The sequence below is a fragment of the Ctenocephalides felis genome, unplaced genomic scaffold (assembly GCF_003426905.1).
Source record: "Ctenocephalides felis isolate EL2017-DRISC unplaced genomic scaffold, ASM342690v1 CF-g0.4_SCAFFOLD_03570, whole genome shotgun sequence".
NCBI classification, from domain to species: Eukaryota; Metazoa; Arthropoda; class Insecta; order Siphonaptera; family Pulicidae; genus Ctenocephalides; species Ctenocephalides felis.
The window spans coordinates 28313404-28332330 of NW_020539724.1; the positions used below are offsets into that span (position 1 = coordinate 28313404).

An 18927-nucleotide genomic window follows, 5' to 3' on the forward strand; every position below is an offset into this window, starting at 1 on the left:
GCAAGTTTTGTTTTATTTGCAGACTGCAAATGTAAATGCAAATGCTGATGAAAATGCAAATGCCTTTGCAAATGCATGTGTAAATACGAATGCAATCACAAACGCAAATACAAATGGAATTGCAAATGTAAATGCAAGCGCAAATGTAAATGCAATTGCAAACGCGAATGTTATTTTATATGCCATCGCAAATTCAAATGTAAATGCGTGAGCGAATGGAAACATTATTGCAATCGCAAAAGCAAATATGAATGCAAATGCAAATGCGAAAACAAAAGCATTCGCAACAACTAACGTAACTACAAACACAAATGCAACTTTCATTGCAAACGCGAATGCAAATGTAAATGCAATCGCAAATGAAAATGCAAATGCAAACGCGAATGCAAAAGCAAGTGTGGATGAGGATGCAAATGCAAACAAAAATGCAATGGCAAATGTTAATGTAAATGCAAACGCAAATGCAGATGCTTATGTAATTGCAAACTTATAGGCAAATGTAATCACAAACACGGATGCAAATGTAAAAGCAAGCGCAAATGTCAATACAAATGTGAATGCAAACGCAAGTGCAAATGTTTATGTAAAGTCTGACAGTGTAGAAGCAATTATAAATGCAAATGTGAATGCAACCGCAAATGCAAATGCAAACGCAAATGCAAATATAAATGCAGACGCGAATTCAAATATGTATGCAAATAAGAATGTAAGTAAGAACGCAAATGCAAATGTAAATACAAACGCAATCGCAAATGCAAATGCAGATATAAAGGTGGCTGCACATGTAAATGCAAACGTAAATGCAAAGGCGAACGCAAATGTTATTTTAAATGCAATTGCAAATTCAAATGTAAATACGAGAGCGAATGCAAAAGTAATTGCACTGAAAATACAAATGCATTTGCAACTGTTATTGTCAATGCAAACGCAAGTGCAAATGTGGGTGTAAGAGCAAATAACAAGTGCAATGCACACATGATTGCAAACGTAAATTCAAACGAAAGGGCATATGTAAAGGCAAACGCAAATGCAAACATAAGTACAATATTAAATGCAAATGAAAATACGAAAGCAAATGCAAATCAAATTTAGATGCAAACGTGACCGCAAATATAAATTCAAATCCAAATACAAATATAAATGCAAATGTAATTACGAATGCGAACGCAAACGCGATTGCAAATGTAATTGCAAATGTAATAAATGTATTTCAAACACAAATACAAATGCTGACATAAATTCAAATACGAATGCAAAAGTAATTGCTTACGCAAATGCAAACATAAGCAGACGCAAATGCGAATATGAATGAAAATGCAAGTGCAAAAGCAAACGCATTTGCAAAAGCTGACTTAGCTACAAACGCAGAGGCAATTGTGATTGCAAGTCCGGATGCGAATGTACATGCAATTGCAAATGCGCATGTAAACATGAAAGCAAGCGAAAATGCAAATGTAGATGAAAATGCAAATGCTAACACGAATGCAAAGGCAAATGTTAATTCAAAAGCAAACGCAAACGCGAATGCGAATGTAGATACAAATACATGTGCATTTGCAAATGCAAATGCAAATGCAAATGCAAATGCAAATGCAAATGCAAATGCAAATGCAATGGCACATGCAATAGCTGATGTAAATACACAGACGAAAAACGTGCCAGCAAAACGCGGATGCAAATGTGGATAAAAACGCAAATGTTAATGTAAATGCATGTGCAAGCGCAGATAAAAACACAGTTACAAACAGAATGCAAGGACAAATGTTGACTTAAATGCAAACGCAAACGCAAAGGCAAATGTATTTTAAATGCGATTGCAAATGCAAATGTAAATGTAAGGGCGAATGCAAAATTGATAGCAAACGCAAATGCAAACATGAATGCAAACGCCGGTAACTTTTCTGCAAATGCGTATGTGATTGCAACCACTGATGCAAATATAAATGCAATTGCAAATGCGGGCATATGTAAACAATATGCAAATGTAAATGTGAATATGAATGCAAATGCAAATCAAACCTGATTTTTAATCGCAAATGCAAATGCCAATGCAAGCGCCTATGCAAAAGCTAACATAATAACAAACGCAAACGTAAATTTGCTCGCAATCGCGATTGCAAATGTACATACAGAAGTGTGTGCGAATGTAAACGTAAATGAAATTGCAAATATTAAACACAAATGTAAATGCATACGCAAATGCATATGTAAATTGCAAAAGCAAATGCAAATGCAAGCGCATGTCAATAGCCAGCGTAATTACGAGCACAGATGTAAATGTATGTGCAAATACGGATCCAAATGTAGATAAAAACGCAAATGCAACTGTAATTGCAAATACAAATGCAGATGAAAACGCAGTTGCAAACAGATGGCCAGGCAAATGTCAATTTAAATGAAACGCAAAGGAGAAAGCAAAACTAACGGCACATGTAATTAAATGCAGAAGCAACTGCAAATATAAATGCAAATGCAAGTGCAAAAGCAAACGTAAATGCAAATGCAAATGCAAATATAGATAAAAATGCGGATGCAAACACAAATGCAATTGTTAAAAATGATAAAGTAAATGCAAATCCAAACGCAAAATTAATTGCAATTATGTGGAAACGCTAATGCGAATGTAAATGCAAACGCAAATGCGAACGCAAATGCTGATATAAGTGCAACTGCAAAAGTAAGTAGTGTTAGAAGTATTGAGGCAGAGTATGGATACCGAGTACTGAAAAAAGAAACGTGGCAAAGCATCGATACCAAAAAAGAATCGCGGCAAAAGCATCGATACTACTCAGTATCGAATAATGAGTACTTTTCACCAAAATTAAACACAAGTGCAAGAGAGATCTAAAATTCTCTACAGATCAAATTCCAATATTTTGATAAATTTTATAGCTTGTATTTGATGCTTTTAAATCAGGGTCATTTTCAATATTTTGAAAAGTTTAAAACAATAATTTTTTGATACTAATTTCAAATTCGATTTAAATCAAAAAGAAAAATATTAAATAATTAAATAATACTGTGGTTTTGTAACGAAAGTACACATTCAGGGATTTAGTATCGGTTAATTTATTTCATAAGGAAAAATACTAATTATTAAAAAATAAAATAGTTTTGTGACGAAAGTATTCATTTATTAGAGAATAGCATCGTTTTGGTGCGAAAGTATTCATTTATGGATTTAGTATCGGCTGATTTATTTCAAAAGAAAAAATACTCAACAATTAGAAAATAGTATCGTTTTGTAACGAAAGTATTCATTTATGAATTTAGTATCGGCTAATTTATTTCAGAAGGAAAAATACTCAATAATTAGAAAATAGTGTCGTTTTGTGACGAAAGTATTCACTTACGAATTTAGTATAGGCTAATTTATTTTAAAAGGAAAAATACAGAAAATGGTATCGTTTTGTGAGGAAAGTATTCATTTATGAATTTAGTAACGGCTGATTTATTTCAAAAGAAAAAACACTCAATAATTAAATAATAGTATTCATTTACGCCGGGGCAATTTCGCAGACAAAATTTTTCCATAAAATATACAAAACTTATTATCGTTGATAAACATATGTTCTCGGGAGTAACAAAAATTAATTTATGGACATACAGTAATTTTGAACTCTAATTCTTTTATTTGTTGTTAATCAGTGGCTTCGAACTGGGGTCATTCATATTCTTTAACAAAAACCGTATCGCACTCGACTTATTGCCTGTTTCGTTCGTTATCTATGAAGAGCGGAGAATGAGTGGTGTTCATAAAATGCGGTCGAACTTTTGGTGGGGTCAAAAAATGTAGCTGATACTTTATGCGTAGAATCGGCGCAAAGTATCGATACCGCCAAAAGAATCGGCCCGAAGTATCGATTTCAAAAGTACACAGTATCGAAGTCAAAGTATGCATACTTACTCAGTATCGATACTATCGTTGTAACACTAAATGTAAGTGCCAGCGCAAGCGCAAATGTAAATAAAAAAGAAAATGCGAATATAAATGCAAAAGCAAATGTATATGTAAATACAAGCACAAAAACCAAGTGGAAATATAAGTGCAAACGCATATGCAAATGTAGACGCAATAGCGAATGCAAACGCGAATTTTAAGGCCAGCACAAATGCAAATGTAAATGATAATGCAAAACGCAAGTGTGAATATGATTACAAATGCAAACGCAAATGCTAATGCAAATGCGATTGCAAAAGCAATTGCAGATGTAAAGCCTAACGCAAACGCAAACGTGAGTGCAAAAACAAGTGCAAATGTAAATACAAACACAAATGAATATATAAATGCAAACGCAGGTGCGAACGCAAATGCAAATGTAAACGCAATAATACAAATGCAAACGCAAATGAAAATGTAGACGCAAACTTGACTGCAAACTTGAATGCAACAGCTAATGTAATTGCAAATGTAAATGCAAACGCAAATGCTACAACTAATGCATTCGCAACTGTTATTGTAGAGGCGAACGCAAATGCAAATGTGGATGCTAGAGCAAATGCAAATGCAAACGTAAATAAGAACGCAAATGCAAACGCAAATGTTAATGTATTTGCAAACCCAAATGCAATTGTAAATGCAAACGTAAATGTAGATGTGATTACGAACGCAAATACAAATGCAAATGTAAATGCAAACTTTCGTTCGAAAGTTACGTGAATATATAAACGCAAATTCAAATGTAAATGCAAGAGCGAATGCGAAAGCAAACGCATTTGCAACAACTAACGTAACTATAAACACAAATGCAACTTTAATTGCAAACGCGAATGCAAATGTAAATGCAATCGCGAATGAAAATGTAAATGCAAATGCAAATTTAGATGAAGATGCAAATGCAAACACAAATGCAATGGTAAATGTAAATGCGAACGCAAATGCAAATGCAAATGTAAATGTTAATACAATCGCAAATGCAATTACAAATGCAAACGCAAATGTCATTGTAAATGCAAACGCAAATGTTATAGTAAATGCAAACACATATGCAAATGTGAATGCAAAAGCAAATGCAAATGCAAATGCATACGTAAATGCAAAAATGTAAATAGGCAGATGTAAATGCAAACGCTAAAGCAGATGTAAATGCATACGCAAATGCAAATAAAAATGCAAACGCAAATGCAAATGTAAATGCCAACGCAAATGCAAAAGTAAATGCAAATGCAAATGCAAATGCAAATGCAAACGCAAACGCAAATTTATTTTAAAACGCAAATGCAAATGCAAATGTAAGGGCCAACGCAAATGCAAATGCAAATGATAATACAATCGAATATGCAGATATAAATGCAAGCGCAATCTCAAACGCAAATGCAAATACAAACACATATGCAAATGTGAATACAAACGCAAAAGCAAACTTGGTTGCAGTAACAAGTGCAAATGTAGATGAAAACGCAAATGCAAAGGCAAATATTAATGTAAATGCGAATGCAATGGCAAATGTGCAAAAAGAAAATGCGTAACGCGCGAAGCGGGCGCAAGTGCATATGTAAAAGTAAAAGCGAATGCAAATGTAAATGCAAACGCGAATGCAAATGCAAATGTAAATGTTAAATGCAATAGCACATGCAAATACAAATACAAATGCAAATTTAGTAATTTAGCGTTAGTAACTTAGCAGTTGCATATGCATTTGCATATGCGTTTACATTTGCATTTGCGGTTGCATTTATATTTGAATTTGCATTAGTGTTTATATTTGCATCTACACTAGCATTTGCACAGGCATTTCATTTGCATTTGCGTTTGCTTTTACATTTGTATTTATATTTGCGCTTGCTTTTACAATTGCATTCTCGTTTGCGATTACGTTTTCCCATAAGTTTAAAATTACACCACCATTTGCATTTGCGTGTAAATAGGCAGATGTAAAAGCAAACGCTAAAGCAGATGTAAATGCAAACGCCAGTGCCTATATAAAGGCAGACGAAGGTGCTAAGCCAAATGCAAATACAGATTTCAATGCGAATAAATACGTAAGTGCGAACGCAATTGCAAATGTAATTAAAAAACGCAAGCGCAAGCGCAAATGTATGTGCGTTGGCACATACATTTGCGCTTGCGAATGCAAATATAAATGCAAATGCAAATGTAAATACAAACGCAATTGCAAATGCAAATGTAGATACAAACTTGGCTGCAAATGTAAATGCAAATGCAAAGGCATATGTAAATGCAAATGCAAATAAAAATGCAAACGCAAATGCAAATGTAAATGCCAACGCAAATGCAAAAGTAAATGCAAATGCAAATGCAAATGTAAATGCAAAAGCAAATGCAAATTTAATTTAAAACGCGAATGCAAATGCAAATGTAAGGGCCAAATCAAATGCAAATACAAATGATAATACAATCGAATATGCAGATATAAGTGCAAGCGCAATCTCAAACGCAAATGTAAATACAAACACAAATGCAAATGTGAATACAAACGCAAAAGCAAACTTGGGTGCAGTAGCAAGTGCAAATGTAGATGAAAACGCAAATGCAAACACAAATATACGTAAAAACAAACGCAAGTGCCAATACAAATGCACATGCAGAGACAAACGCAGAAGTAAATGGGAACACAAACGCAAATGCGAGAGCGATCGCAAACGTGAGTGCAAATGTTAATGCAAACGCAAAAGCTGATGTAAATGCAAACGCCAGATTTCAATGCCAAATGCAAATGCAGATTTCAATGCGAATAAATACGTATGTGCGAACGCAATTGCAAATGTAATTAAAAAACGCAAGCGCAAGCGCAAATGTAGGTGCCAACGCATATGCAAATATAAATGTAAATGCAAATGTAAATACAAACGCAATTGCAAATGCAAATGTTGATACAAACTTGGCTGCAAATGTAAATGCAAATGCAAAGGCATATGTAAATGCAAATGCAAACGCAAACTCAATTGCGAATGCAATTGCAAATGTAAATGCAACCGCAAACGCAAATGCTTTATTGATATTTTAAATGCAATCGCAAAATCAAATGTAAATGCAGTGGCAAATGCTAAAGTAATTGCAAAAGCAAATGCAAATATAAATGCAAATGCAAATGCGAAAGCAAACGCATTTGCAACAACTAACGTAACCACAAACACAAATGCAATTTTAATTGCAAACGCGGAAGCAAATGTAAATGCAATCGCAGATAAAAATGTAAATGCAAACGCGAATGCAAATGCAAATGTAGATGAAGATGCAAATGCAAACACAAATGCAACGTCAAATGTTAATGTAAATGCGAATGTAAACGCAAGTGCAATGTAAGTGCACACGCAAATGCAAATGGTGGTGTAATTGTAAACTCATGGGAAAATGTAATCGCAAACGAGAATGCAATTGTAAAAGCAAGCGCAAATATAGATACAAATGTAAAAGCAAACGCAAATGCAAATGAAATGCGTATGCAGATGCTAGTGTAGATGCAAATATAAACGCTAAAGCAAATTCAAACATAAATGCAACCGCAAATGCAAATGTAAACGCATATGCAAATGCATATGCAACTGCTAAGTTACTAACGCTGAATTACTAAATTTGCGTTTGCATTTGTATTTGCATGTGCTATTGCATTTAACATTTACATTTGCATTTGCATTCGCGTTTCCATTTACATTTGCATTCGCTTTTACTTTTACATATGCACTTGCGCTCGCTTTTACGTTCGCATTTTCTTTTTGCACATTTGCAATTGCATTCGCATTTACATTAATATTTGCCTTTCATTTGTGTTTGCATTTGCGTTTTCATCTACATTTGCACTTGCTACTGCACCCAAGTTTGCTTTTGCGTTTGTATTCACATTTACATATGTGTTTGTATTTGCATTTGCGTTTGAGATTGCGCTTGCGTTTATATCTGCATATTCGATTGTATTATCATTTGCATCTGCATTTGCGTTGGCCCTTACATTTGCATTTGCATTTGCGTTTTAAATTAAATTTGCATTTGCGTTTGCATTTGCATTTGCATTTGCATTTACTTTTGCATTTGCTTTGGCATTTACATTTGCACTTGCGTTTGCATTTTTATTTGCATTTGCGTATGCATTTACATCTGCTTTAGCGTTTGCATTTACATCTGCCTATTTACATTTTTGCATTTACGTATGCATTTGCATTTGCATTTTCGTTTACATTTACTTTTGCATTTGCTTTTGCATTTACATTTGCATATGTGTTTGCGTTCACTATAACATTTGCGTTCGCATTTACAATGACATTTGCGTTTGCATTTGTAATTGCATTTGCGATTGCATTAACGTTTACATTTGCATTTGCATTTGCGTTCGCATTTACATTTACCATTGCATTTGTGTTTGCATTTGCATCTTCATCTAAATTTGCATTTGCATTTACATTTTCATTTGCGATTGCATTTACATTTGCATCCGCGTATGCAATTAAAGTTGCATTTGTGTTTATAGTTACGTTAGTTGTTGCAAATGCGTTTGCTTTCGCATTCGCTCTAGCATTTACATTTGAATTTGCAATTGCATTTGAAATAACATTTGCGTTTGCATTTGCGTTTGCATTTACATTTGCAATTACATTTGCATTTGCTTTTGCGTTTGTTTTCGCATTTACACATGCATTTAGAATTGCGTTTGTATTCACATTGGCATTTTGCGTTCTTACTTACATATTTATTTGCATTTGCCTTTGCGCTTGCGTTTGCGTTTATATATTCACGTAACTTTCGAACGAAAGTTTGCATTTACATTTGCATTTGTATTTGCGTTCGTATTCACATTTACATTTACGTTTGCATTTGGGTTTGCAAATACATCAACATTTGCGTTTTTATTTACGTTTGCATTTGCATTTGCTCTTGCATCCACATTTGCATTTGCGTTCGCATTTACAATAACAGTTGCGAATGCATTAGTTGTAGCATTTGCGTTTGCATTTACATTTGCAATTACATTAGCTTTTGCAGTCAAGTTTGCGTCTACATTTTCATTTGCGTTTGTATTTGTATTATTGCGTTCACATTTGCATTTGCGTTCGCACCTGCGTTTGCATTTATATATTTATTTGTGTTTGTATTTACATTTGCACTTGTTTTTGCACTCACGTTTGCGTTTGCGTTAGGCTTTACATCTGCAATTGCTTTTGCAATCGCATTTGCATTAGCATTTCCGTTTGCATTTGTAATCATATTCACACTTGCGTTTTGCATTATCATTTACATTTGCATTTGTGCTGGCCTTAAAATTCGCGTTTGCATTCGCTATTGCGTCTACATTTGCATATGCGTTTGCACTTATATTTCCACTTGGTTTTGCTCTCACGTTTGCACTCGCGTTTGTATTTACATTTGCATTTGACTTTACATTTACATCCGCATATGCAAACCCGAACGCAAACGCAAACGCAATATACATTTGTCTTTGCATTTGTGTTTGCTTTTGCATTTTCATCTACAATTGCATTTGCATTTGCTTTTGCATTTGCTTTCGTATTCGCGTTTTGATTTTGCGGTTGTGTTCACATTCGCATTCGCGTTTGCAATCACGTGCAGTTGCATTTGCATTTGCTTTTGCGATTGTATTTACATCAGCCTACGTGTTTGCTACTACATTTACATTTGCATTTGCCCTTGCGGCTCGTACTTACATTTGCTTTTGCGTTTGTATTTGAAATTGCATTCGCGGTTGCGTAAGCACTTATTATCGCACATGTATTTGTGATATCATTCACATTTGCATTTGCGCAGGCCGTTACATTTGTATTTGCATTCGTGTTTGCATTAACAATTGCAGTTGTTTTTGCATTTATATTTGCATGCGTGTTTTCTTTTACATTTGCACTTGCTTTTGCATTTACATTTGCCTTTGCGTTTTGGTTTACAATTCCAATCGCTCCTCCATTTATATTTGCATTCGCGTTTGATTTTATATTTGCACATGCGTTTGCGTTTACATTTGCCGTTGCAGTCACGTTTGTATCTATATATACATCTGTATTTGCGATCGCATTTAAAATGCATATGCATTACATTTGCATTCGCTTTTGCATTGGCATTTAAATTAACATTTACCTTCTGTTGCATTCTGTTATTTACATTTACAACTGCATTTGCGTTTGCACTCGCATCCGTCAGCTATTGCATATGTGCTTGCATTTGCATTTGCATCTGCAAATGCATCTGTATTTGCATCTACATTTGCATTCACGTATGCGTTTGCATTTAAATCAACGTTTGCCTTTATTTCTGTTTGCAACTGATATTACATATGCATTTGCATTCGCATTTATACTTAGAAATGCGTTCGCAACTACACCTGTTCTTGTGTTTGCATTTACACCCGCATTTGCATTGCAGTTTGCGTTTACATCTGCATCTGCGTTTGCATCTACATTCGCCTTTGCCTTTGCATTTCCATTAACATTGCATTTGTATTCGAGTTTGCATTTGCGTCTGCTATTCTATTTACTCCTGCGTTTGTCATCTCGTTTATATAAGCATTTGCATGTGTGCTTGTATTTACATATACATTTGCTTTTGCATTTATATTCGCATTTTCTGTTTTATTTACATTTGCGCTTGCGCTGGCACTTACATTTAGTGTTACAACGATAGTATCGATACTGAGTAAGTATGCATACTTTGACTTCGATACTGTGTACTTTTGAAATCGATACTTCGGGCCGATTCTTTTGGCGGTATCGATACTTTGCGCCGATTCTACGCATAAAGTATCAGCTATATTTTTTGACCCCACCAAAAGTTCGACCGCATTTTATGAACACCACTCATTCTCCGCTCTTCATAGATAACGAACGAAACAGGCAATAAGTCGAGTGCGATACGGTTTTTGTTAAAGAATATGAATGACCCCAGTTCGAAGCCACTGATTAACAACAAATAAAAGAATTAGAGTTCAAAATTACAGTATGTCCATAAATTAATTTTTGTTACTCCCGAGAACATATGTTTATCAACGATGATAAGTTTTGTATATTTTATGGAAAAATTTTGTCTGCGAAATTGCCCCGGCGTAAATGAATACTATTATTTAATTATTGAGTGTTTTTTCTTTTGAAATAAATCAGCCGTTACTAAATTCATAAATGAATACTTTCCTCACAAAACGATACCATTTTCTGTATTTTTCCTTTTAAAATAAATTAGCCTATACTAAATTCATAAGTGAATACTTTCGTCACAAAACGACACTATTTTCTAATTATTGAGTATTTTTCCTTCTGAAATAAATTAGCCGATACTAAATTCATAAATGAATACTTTCGTTACAAAACGATACTATTTTCTAATTGTTGAGTATTTTTTCTTTTGAAATAAATCAGCCGATACTAAATCCATAAATGAATACTTTCGCACCAAAACGATTCTATTCTCTAATAAATGAATACTTTCGTCACAAAACTATTTTATTTTTTAATAATTAGTATTTTTCCTTATGAAATAAATTAACCGATACTAAATCCCTGAATGTGTACTTTCGTCACAAAACCACAGTATTATTTAATTATTTAATATTTTTCTTTTTGATTTAAATCGAATTTGAAATTAGTATCAAAAAATTATCGTTTTAAACTTTTCAAAATATTGAAAATGACCCTGATTTAAAAGCATCAAATACAAGCTATAAAATTTATCAAAATATTGGAATTCGATCTGTAGAGAATTTTAGATCCCTCTTGCACTTGTGTTTAATTTTGGTGAAAAGTACTCATTATTCGATACTGAGTAGTATCGATGCTTTTGCCGCGACTCTTTTTTGGTGTCGATGCTTTGCCACGTTTCTTTTTTCAGTACTCGGTATCCATACTCTGCCTCAATACTTCTAACACTACTTACTTTTGCAGTTGCACTTATATCAGCATTTGCGTTCGCATTTGCGTTTGCATTTACATTCGCATTAGCGTTTCCACTTAATTGCAATTAATTTTGCGTTTGGATTTGCATTTACTTTATCATTTTTAACAATTGCATTTGTGTTTGCATCCGCATTTTTATCTATATTTGCATTTGCATTTGCATTTGCATTTGCATTTGCGTTTGCTTTTGCACTTGCATTTGCATTTATATTTGCAGTTGCTTCTGCATTTAATTACATGTGCCGTTAGTTTTGCTTTCTCCTTTGCGTTTCATCTAAATTGACATTTGCCTGGCCATCTGTTTGCAACTGCGTTTTCATCTGCATTTGTATTTGCAATTACAGTTGCATTTGCGTTTTTATCTACATTTGGATCCGTATTTGCACATACATTTACATCTGTGCTCGTAATTACGCTGGCTACTGGCATGCGCTTGCATTTGCATTTGCTTTTGCCATTTACGTATGCATTTGCCTATGCATTTATATTTAGAATGCGTTTGCACTAGTGTTTGCATTTACATTTGTGTTTAATATTTGCAATTTCATTTACGTTTACATTCGCACACTCTTCTGTATGTACATTTGCAATCGCGATTGCAAGCAAATTTACGTTTGCGTTTGTTATTATGTTAGCTTTTGCATAGGCGCTTGCATTGGCATTTACATTGGCATTTGCGATTAAAAATCAGGTTTGATTTGCATTTGCATTCATATTTACATTTACATTTGCATATTGTTTACATATGCCCGCATTTGCAATTGCATTTATATTTGCATCAGTGGTTGCAATCACATACGCATTTGCATAAAAGTTACCGGCGACTTTAGCGAATGCGTTTGCATTCATGTTTGCATTTGCGTTTGCTATCAATTTTGCATTCGCCCTTACATTTAAATTTGCATTTGCAATCGCATTTAAAATACATTTGCCTTTGCGTTTGCGTTTGCATTTAAGTCAACATTTGTCTTTGCATTCTGTTTGTAACTGTGTTTTTATCTGCATTTGCACATGCATTTACACTAACATTTGCGTTTTTATCCACATTTGCATCCGCGTTTTGCTGGCACGTTTCTCGTCTGTGTATTTACATCAGCTATTGCATGTGCCATTTGCATTTGCATTTGCATTTGCATTTGCATTTGCATTTGCATTTGCAATGGCATATGTGTTCGTATCTACATTCGCATTAGCGTTTGCGTTTGCTTTTGAATTAACATTTGCCTTTGCATTCGTGTTAGCATTTGCATTTTCATCTACATTTGCGTTTTCGTTTGCTTTCATGTTTACATTCGCATTTGCAATTGCATGTACATTCGCATTCGGATTTGCAATCACAATTGCCTCTGCGTTTGTAGCTACGTCAGCTGTTGCAAATGCGTTTGCTTTTGCACTTGCATTTTCATTCATATTCGCATTTGCGTCTGCTTATGTTTGCATTTGCGTAAGCAATTACTTTTGCATTCGTATTTGAATTTATGTCAGCATTTGTATTTGTGTTTGAAATACATTTATTACATTTGCAATTACATTTGCATTCGCGTTTGCGTTCGCATTCGTAATTACATTTGCATTTATATTTGTATTTGGATTTGAATTTATATTTGCGGTCACGTTTGCATCTAAATTTGATTTGCATTTGCTTTCTTATTTTCATTTGCATTTAATATTGTACTTATGTTTGCATTTGCGTTTGCCTTTACATATGCCCTTTCGTTTGAATTTACGTTTGCAATCATGTGTGCATTGCACTTGTTATTTGCTCCTACACCCACATTTGCATTTACATTTACGCTTGCATTTACATTTGCAATTCCATTTGTATTCGCGTTTGTGATTGCATTCGTATTTACACATGCATTTGCAAAGGCATTTGCATTTTCATCAGCATTTGCATTTACATTTGCAGTCTGCAAATAAAACAACACTTGCTTTTGCATTTATTTTTGCATTTGCGTTCTCATTTACATTTGCATTTGCATTTGCATTTGCGCATGCATTTACATTTGCATTTGCTAATGTATTTATGTTTGCATTTGCGTTTGCCTTTACATATGCACTTTCGTTTGAATTTACGTTTGCAATCATATGTGCATTGCAGGTTATTACGTCAGCTTTTCATTTGCAGTTACTTAACAATTGCTCTTACACCCACATTTGCACTTGCGTTTGTATTGACAATAACAGTTGCAAATGCATTAGTATTTGCAATTGCGTTTGCGTTTACATTTGCACTTGCGTTTGAATTTTTATTTGCATTTGCGTGTGCATTTTCATCTGCTTTTCCGGTTGCATTTACATTTGCTTATGCTTTTGCATTTGCGTTTGCTATTGCATTTGCATTTGCATTTGCATTGGCATTTGCGATTGCAATCACATTTGATCCGTGTTTACTATAGCACTTGCGTTTGCATTTACATTTGCGCTTATATTTGCCTACATTTGCATTTACGATTGCATTTACTTTAAGATTTGCGCTTGCATTTTTATTTGCATTTGCCTTTTCATTTACATTTGCATCTACATTTGCGTTTGCATTCACGTTTGCAATTAAATTAGCATTTGCATTTGCATTTGTATTTCCGCTTGAAACGACATTTTCATTTGCGATTGTTATAACGTTAGCTATAAATGCGTTTGCTTTTACATTTGGAGTCATGTTTGAATTGCACTGAAATTCGCACACGCGTTTTCAGCCATATTACTTTTGCAGTTCCGTACATTACAATAAAATTTGCGTTAGCACTTGTACTTGCATTTGCGTTTGCTTTCGCAATGTCATTTGCATTTTTGATTGCAATCACATTTTGCATTTGCGCTTGCGTTTACATAAGCATTTGCGTTCGCATTTAAATCTGCATTTGCATTTGCATTTACATTTGTGCTTGCTTTTGCATTTTCATCCACAGTTGCATTTGCATTTGCTTTTGCATTGGCATTTGTATTTTGCAATCACGTCAGGTGCGTTTGCATTTGCTTTTATATCAGCATTCGCGTTTGCAATCGCTTTTGCATTTGTCCTTGCCTTTAGATTTGCATTTGCGATTGCATTTAAAATACATTTGCATTCGCGTTTGCCCTTGAATTTAAATTTACATTTGCCTTTGCATACTGTTTGCAATTGCGTTTTTATCTACGATTGCATTTGCATTTATATTTGCGTTTGCGTTTGCATTCACATCTGCGTTTGCGTTCACATTTACATCAACATTTACATTTGCATTTACGTTTGTATTTACATATTTATTTGCGTTTGCATTTATATTCTGGTCTACATTCACTTTTACATTTGCGTATGCCTCCGTATTTACATCAACATTCGCTTTTGCATTGTGTTTGCATTTGCGTTTTTATCTACATTTGCATTTGCGTTTTCATCTACATCTGTATTTGCGTTTACATTTACATTCGCGTGTGTAATTACGTTAGTTTATTACATTTGCGTTTGCGTTCGTATTTACACTTGGTTTTGCGTTCTCACTTACATATTTATTCTTATTTGTCTTTGCACTTGCGTTGCATTTATAATTCGACGTAAATTTTTTATTCTGAACTAACGTAAATTTTGATAAAACGTAAATTTTGAACCAAATTTTGCACGTAAAATTTGAACAAACATAAATTTTGATCGAACGTGAATTTTGAACGAAACTTTGCATTTACATTTGTAATTGCGTGCGTTTCTATATTTACATTTGTATTTGCGTCCGCATGTACATTGACACTTGTGTTTGCATTTGTATTTGCATTTGCGTTTGCATCAACATTGCAGTTGTTTTTGCTTTTATATTTGCATTCACGTTTGCTTTTACATCTGCACTTGCGTTTGCATGTACATTTGCCTTTGCGTTTGGGTTTACAATTGCATTCTCCCTTTCACTTATATTTGCATTCGCGTTGCATTTATATTCGCATTTGGTTTGGCGTTCGTGTGCATTTACATTTGCGCTTGTTTTTACATTTGTTTCCGCGTTTGCAATTACTTTTGCGTTTACATTAACATTTGCCTTTTGTAGTTACGTTGGCTTTGGCAAATGCGTTTGCTTTTGTACTTGCACTTGCATTTATGTTTGCATTTGCGTATGCGTTTGCAAATGCGATTGCATTTATCATACAAATGCAAATCAAATATGAATTCAAATCAAATGCCAATGTAAATGCAATCGCAAATGCAAATGCATATTCAAATAGCAAATGTGGATGAGAATGCCGATGCAAACACAAATGCAAAGTAAATGTTAATGTAAATGCAAAAGTAATTGCGAACGCTGACGCAAATGTAAAAGCAAGCACAAATGTAAGTACAAATGTAGATGCAAGCGCAAATTCCAAAGCAAATGCAAATGTAAATGCAAACACAATGCAAACGAAAATGCGTATGTAAACTCAGTAGCAAACAGAGTCCAAAGGCGAATGTTAATTCAAATGCAAACGCAAACGATATTGCAAATGCATTTGCATACGCAACAGCTGACGTAATTACAAACACAGATGTAAATGTACATGCAAACGCGGATGCGAATGTCGATAAAAACGCAAATGCGAAAGCAAAGGCAGGTGCGAGTGCAAAAGCAAGTGCAGATGAAAAGGCAGTTGCAAACAGAAAGAAAAGCCGAATGTTAAATTAAATGCTATCGCAAACGCGAATATGTAAACTTTATCTCAAACGCGAAATGCAAATGTAGATGCAAACGTGATTGCAAATGTAAATGCAAATGCTAATGCGGATACAAATGCAAATGCAAATGTAAATGCGAATGCAATAACAAATGCAAAAGTAAATGCAAATGCAAGTGCAAATACAAATGTAAAAGCGGATGCAAATTTAATAGCAAACGCAAGCGCAAATCCAAATGTAGACGCAAACGCGAATGCAAGCATAAATTTAAATAGCAGCGCAAATGCAAATGTAAATGCAAACGCAAATGCAAAATGCAAATGTAAATGCTAAAGCAAATGCAACTGTAAGTCTGAGCAAATGCAAATCGAATGTGATTGCAGATGAAAATGCCGATGTGAATGCAAACGCATAGGCCTGTGCAACAGCTAACGTAATTACAAACGGAAATGTAAATCTGCTCGCAAATGCGGATGCAAATGTGAAAGTAAACGCAAATGCAAATGTAAAAACTAAAATGTATTTTAAATGCAAATGCTGATGTAAATTCTGAAGATGTGGCAAAAGTAATAGCTAACGCAAATGCAAACGTAAATGCAATGCAAACATGAATGCAAATGCAAATGCTAAAGTAACTACAAAAGCAAAGGCAATTGTGATTGCAAATGCGGACGCGAATGTAAATGCAATTGTAAATGAGAAGGTGAACGCAAACGCAAATGCAAATGAGGATGCAAATGCAGACACGAATGCAAGGGCAAATGTGAATGCAAATGTAGATGCAGATGTAAATGCAAACTGAAATGTAAATGCGGTTGTGAAAGCAAACGCAAAGGCAAATGTATGTGCAAGCGCATTTCTAAGCATAAATGCATATGTATATCTAAACTCATTTGTAAACGGATTGCAAAGCATATGTTAATTTAAATGTAAACGCAAATGCAATTGCGAATGTAGATGCAAATAAACATACAAATGCAAATATAATGCAAATGCAAACGCATATGCAACAGCTGAAGTAATGACAAACACAGATGTAAATGAGCCTGCAAACGCGAATGCAAATGTAGATGAAAAAGCAAATGCAAAGTAAATGCAAACGCAAACTAATGCAATGCAAATGCCAGCGCAGATGCGAGTCCAAGCGCAAATGCAAATGTAAATGCAAAGGCAAACGCTAATGAAGTTGCAAACAGAATGCAAAGGCAAACATCAATTTAAATACAAACGCAAACGCCAATGCAAATCTAAATGCAAATGTATTTTAAATGCAATCGCATATTGGAATGTAAATGCAACGGCGAAAGCAGTATTAATTGCAAACGCAAATGCGATGCAAATGCGCAATATGAATTGATATAAACGCAAGCCATGTAGATGCAAAGGTAGATGTAGATGTAAACGCAAACTGCAATGCAAATGCGGATGCAAACACAAATGCACCTGCAGGTAAGACCGACTTCTAGATATAAAAGCATATGTAAACTCATTTCAATTTACATGCAAACACAGACGCGAATGCTATTACAATTGCAAACGCAAATGCAAGCGTATATGCAACAGCTGGCTTAATTATAAACACAGATGTAAATGTGCCCTCAAGCGCGTATGCAAATGTAGATGAAATCGCAAATTCTATGCAAATGCAATGCAAATGTTAATGTAAATACGTACGCAAACGCGGATGCAGGTGTAAACGCAAATGAAAAGTAAATGCAAATGCAAATGTATTATAATTGCAAAATCAGTTGCCAATCCAAATGCAAATATTAATGCAGATGCAAATGCAAATGTAAGTGCTAATGCAAGTGCAAAAACAAAGGCCACAACTAACGTAACTACAAACGCAAAAGCATACGTGATTGCAAACGCGGATGCGAATGTAAATGCAATTGCAAATGCAAATGCGTATGCAAATGCAAATGCAGACGCAAATGCTGATGTAAATTCAAGAGCGGATGCAAAAGTAATCGTTAATGCAAATGCGAACATAAGAGAAGATGCAAATGCATATGCAAATGTAGATAAAAATACAAATGCAAACACGAATGCAAAGGCAAATGTCGATGTAAATACAAACGCAAGAGCAAATGAAAATGCACATGCAGATGCAGATGTAAACGCAAACTGCAGTGCAAATGCGGGTGGAAATGCAAACAAAAATGCAGATGCAAGTGCAAACACGTAACATCTAACGTAATTATAAACACAGATGTAAATGTGCCTGCAAACGCGGATGCAAATTAAGATGAAAACGCCAATGCAATGTAAATGGAACGCAAACGCGGTTGCGCTTGCAAACGCAAATGCAAATGTGAATGCGAATAAAAACGCAGTTGCAAACAGAATGCAAAAGCGAATGTTAATTCAAATGCAAACGCAAACGCGAATGCAAACCTAATTCCAAATGTATTTTAAAGGCGATAGCAAGTGCAAATGTAAATGCAAGGGCAAATGCAAAA

General features: G+C 34.5%; 2 protein-coding genes across 2 annotated transcripts; both read left to right on the forward strand.

Annotated features, from left to right (window-relative positions):
- Positions 1-247: 247 nt before the first annotated feature.
- Positions 248-6622, forward strand: LOC113383715 (circumsporozoite protein-like). Its single transcript, XM_026621964.1, has 5 exons — positions 248-445; positions 494-945; positions 4300-4627; positions 5869-6037; positions 6372-6622. The coding sequence occupies exons 1-5, from the start codon at positions 248-250 to the stop codon at positions 6620-6622; spliced, it is 1398 nt and encodes a 465-aa protein (XP_026477749.1).
- A 10864-nt stretch (positions 6623-17486) lies between these two features.
- LOC113383716 (circumsporozoite protein-like) lies at positions 17487-18653 on the forward strand. The gene is made up of 3 exons (XM_026621965.1): positions 17487-17554; positions 17835-17914; positions 18214-18653. The coding sequence occupies exons 1-3, from the start codon at positions 17487-17489 to the stop codon at positions 18651-18653; spliced, it is 588 nt and encodes a 195-aa protein (XP_026477750.1).
- The last annotated feature ends 274 nt before the right edge of the window (positions 18654-18927 follow it).

What these genes read in the sequence shown, in the direction of transcription:
- LOC113383715 (XM_026621964.1), top strand. Translation starts at nt 248, where the DNA reads ATGAATGCAAATGCAAATGCGAAAACAAAAGCATTCGCAACAACTAAC. An exon ending in ATGCAATGGCAAATGTTAAT is followed by an intron (nt 446 to 493) that starts GTAAATGCAAAC and finishes GCAAACTTATAG; the next exon opens with GCAAATGTAATCACAAACAC. An exon ending in ACGCAAGCGCAAGCGCAAAT is followed by an intron (nt 6,038 to 6,371) that starts GTATGTGCGTTG and finishes TCGAATATGCAG; the next exon opens with ATATAAGTGCAAGCGCAATC.
- LOC113383716 (XM_026621965.1), top strand. Translation starts at nt 17,487, where the DNA reads ATGACAAACACAGATGTAAATGAGCCTGCAAACGCGAATGCAAATGTA. An exon ending in GATGAAAAAGCAAATGCAAA is followed by an intron (nt 17,555 to 17,834) that starts GTAAATGCAAAC and finishes TATAAACGCAAG; the next exon opens with CCATGTAGATGCAAAGGTAG. An exon ending in AAACACAAATGCACCTGCAG is followed by an intron (nt 17,915 to 18,213) that starts GTAAGACCGACT and finishes TTGCAAAATCAG; the next exon opens with TTGCCAATCCAAATGCAAAT.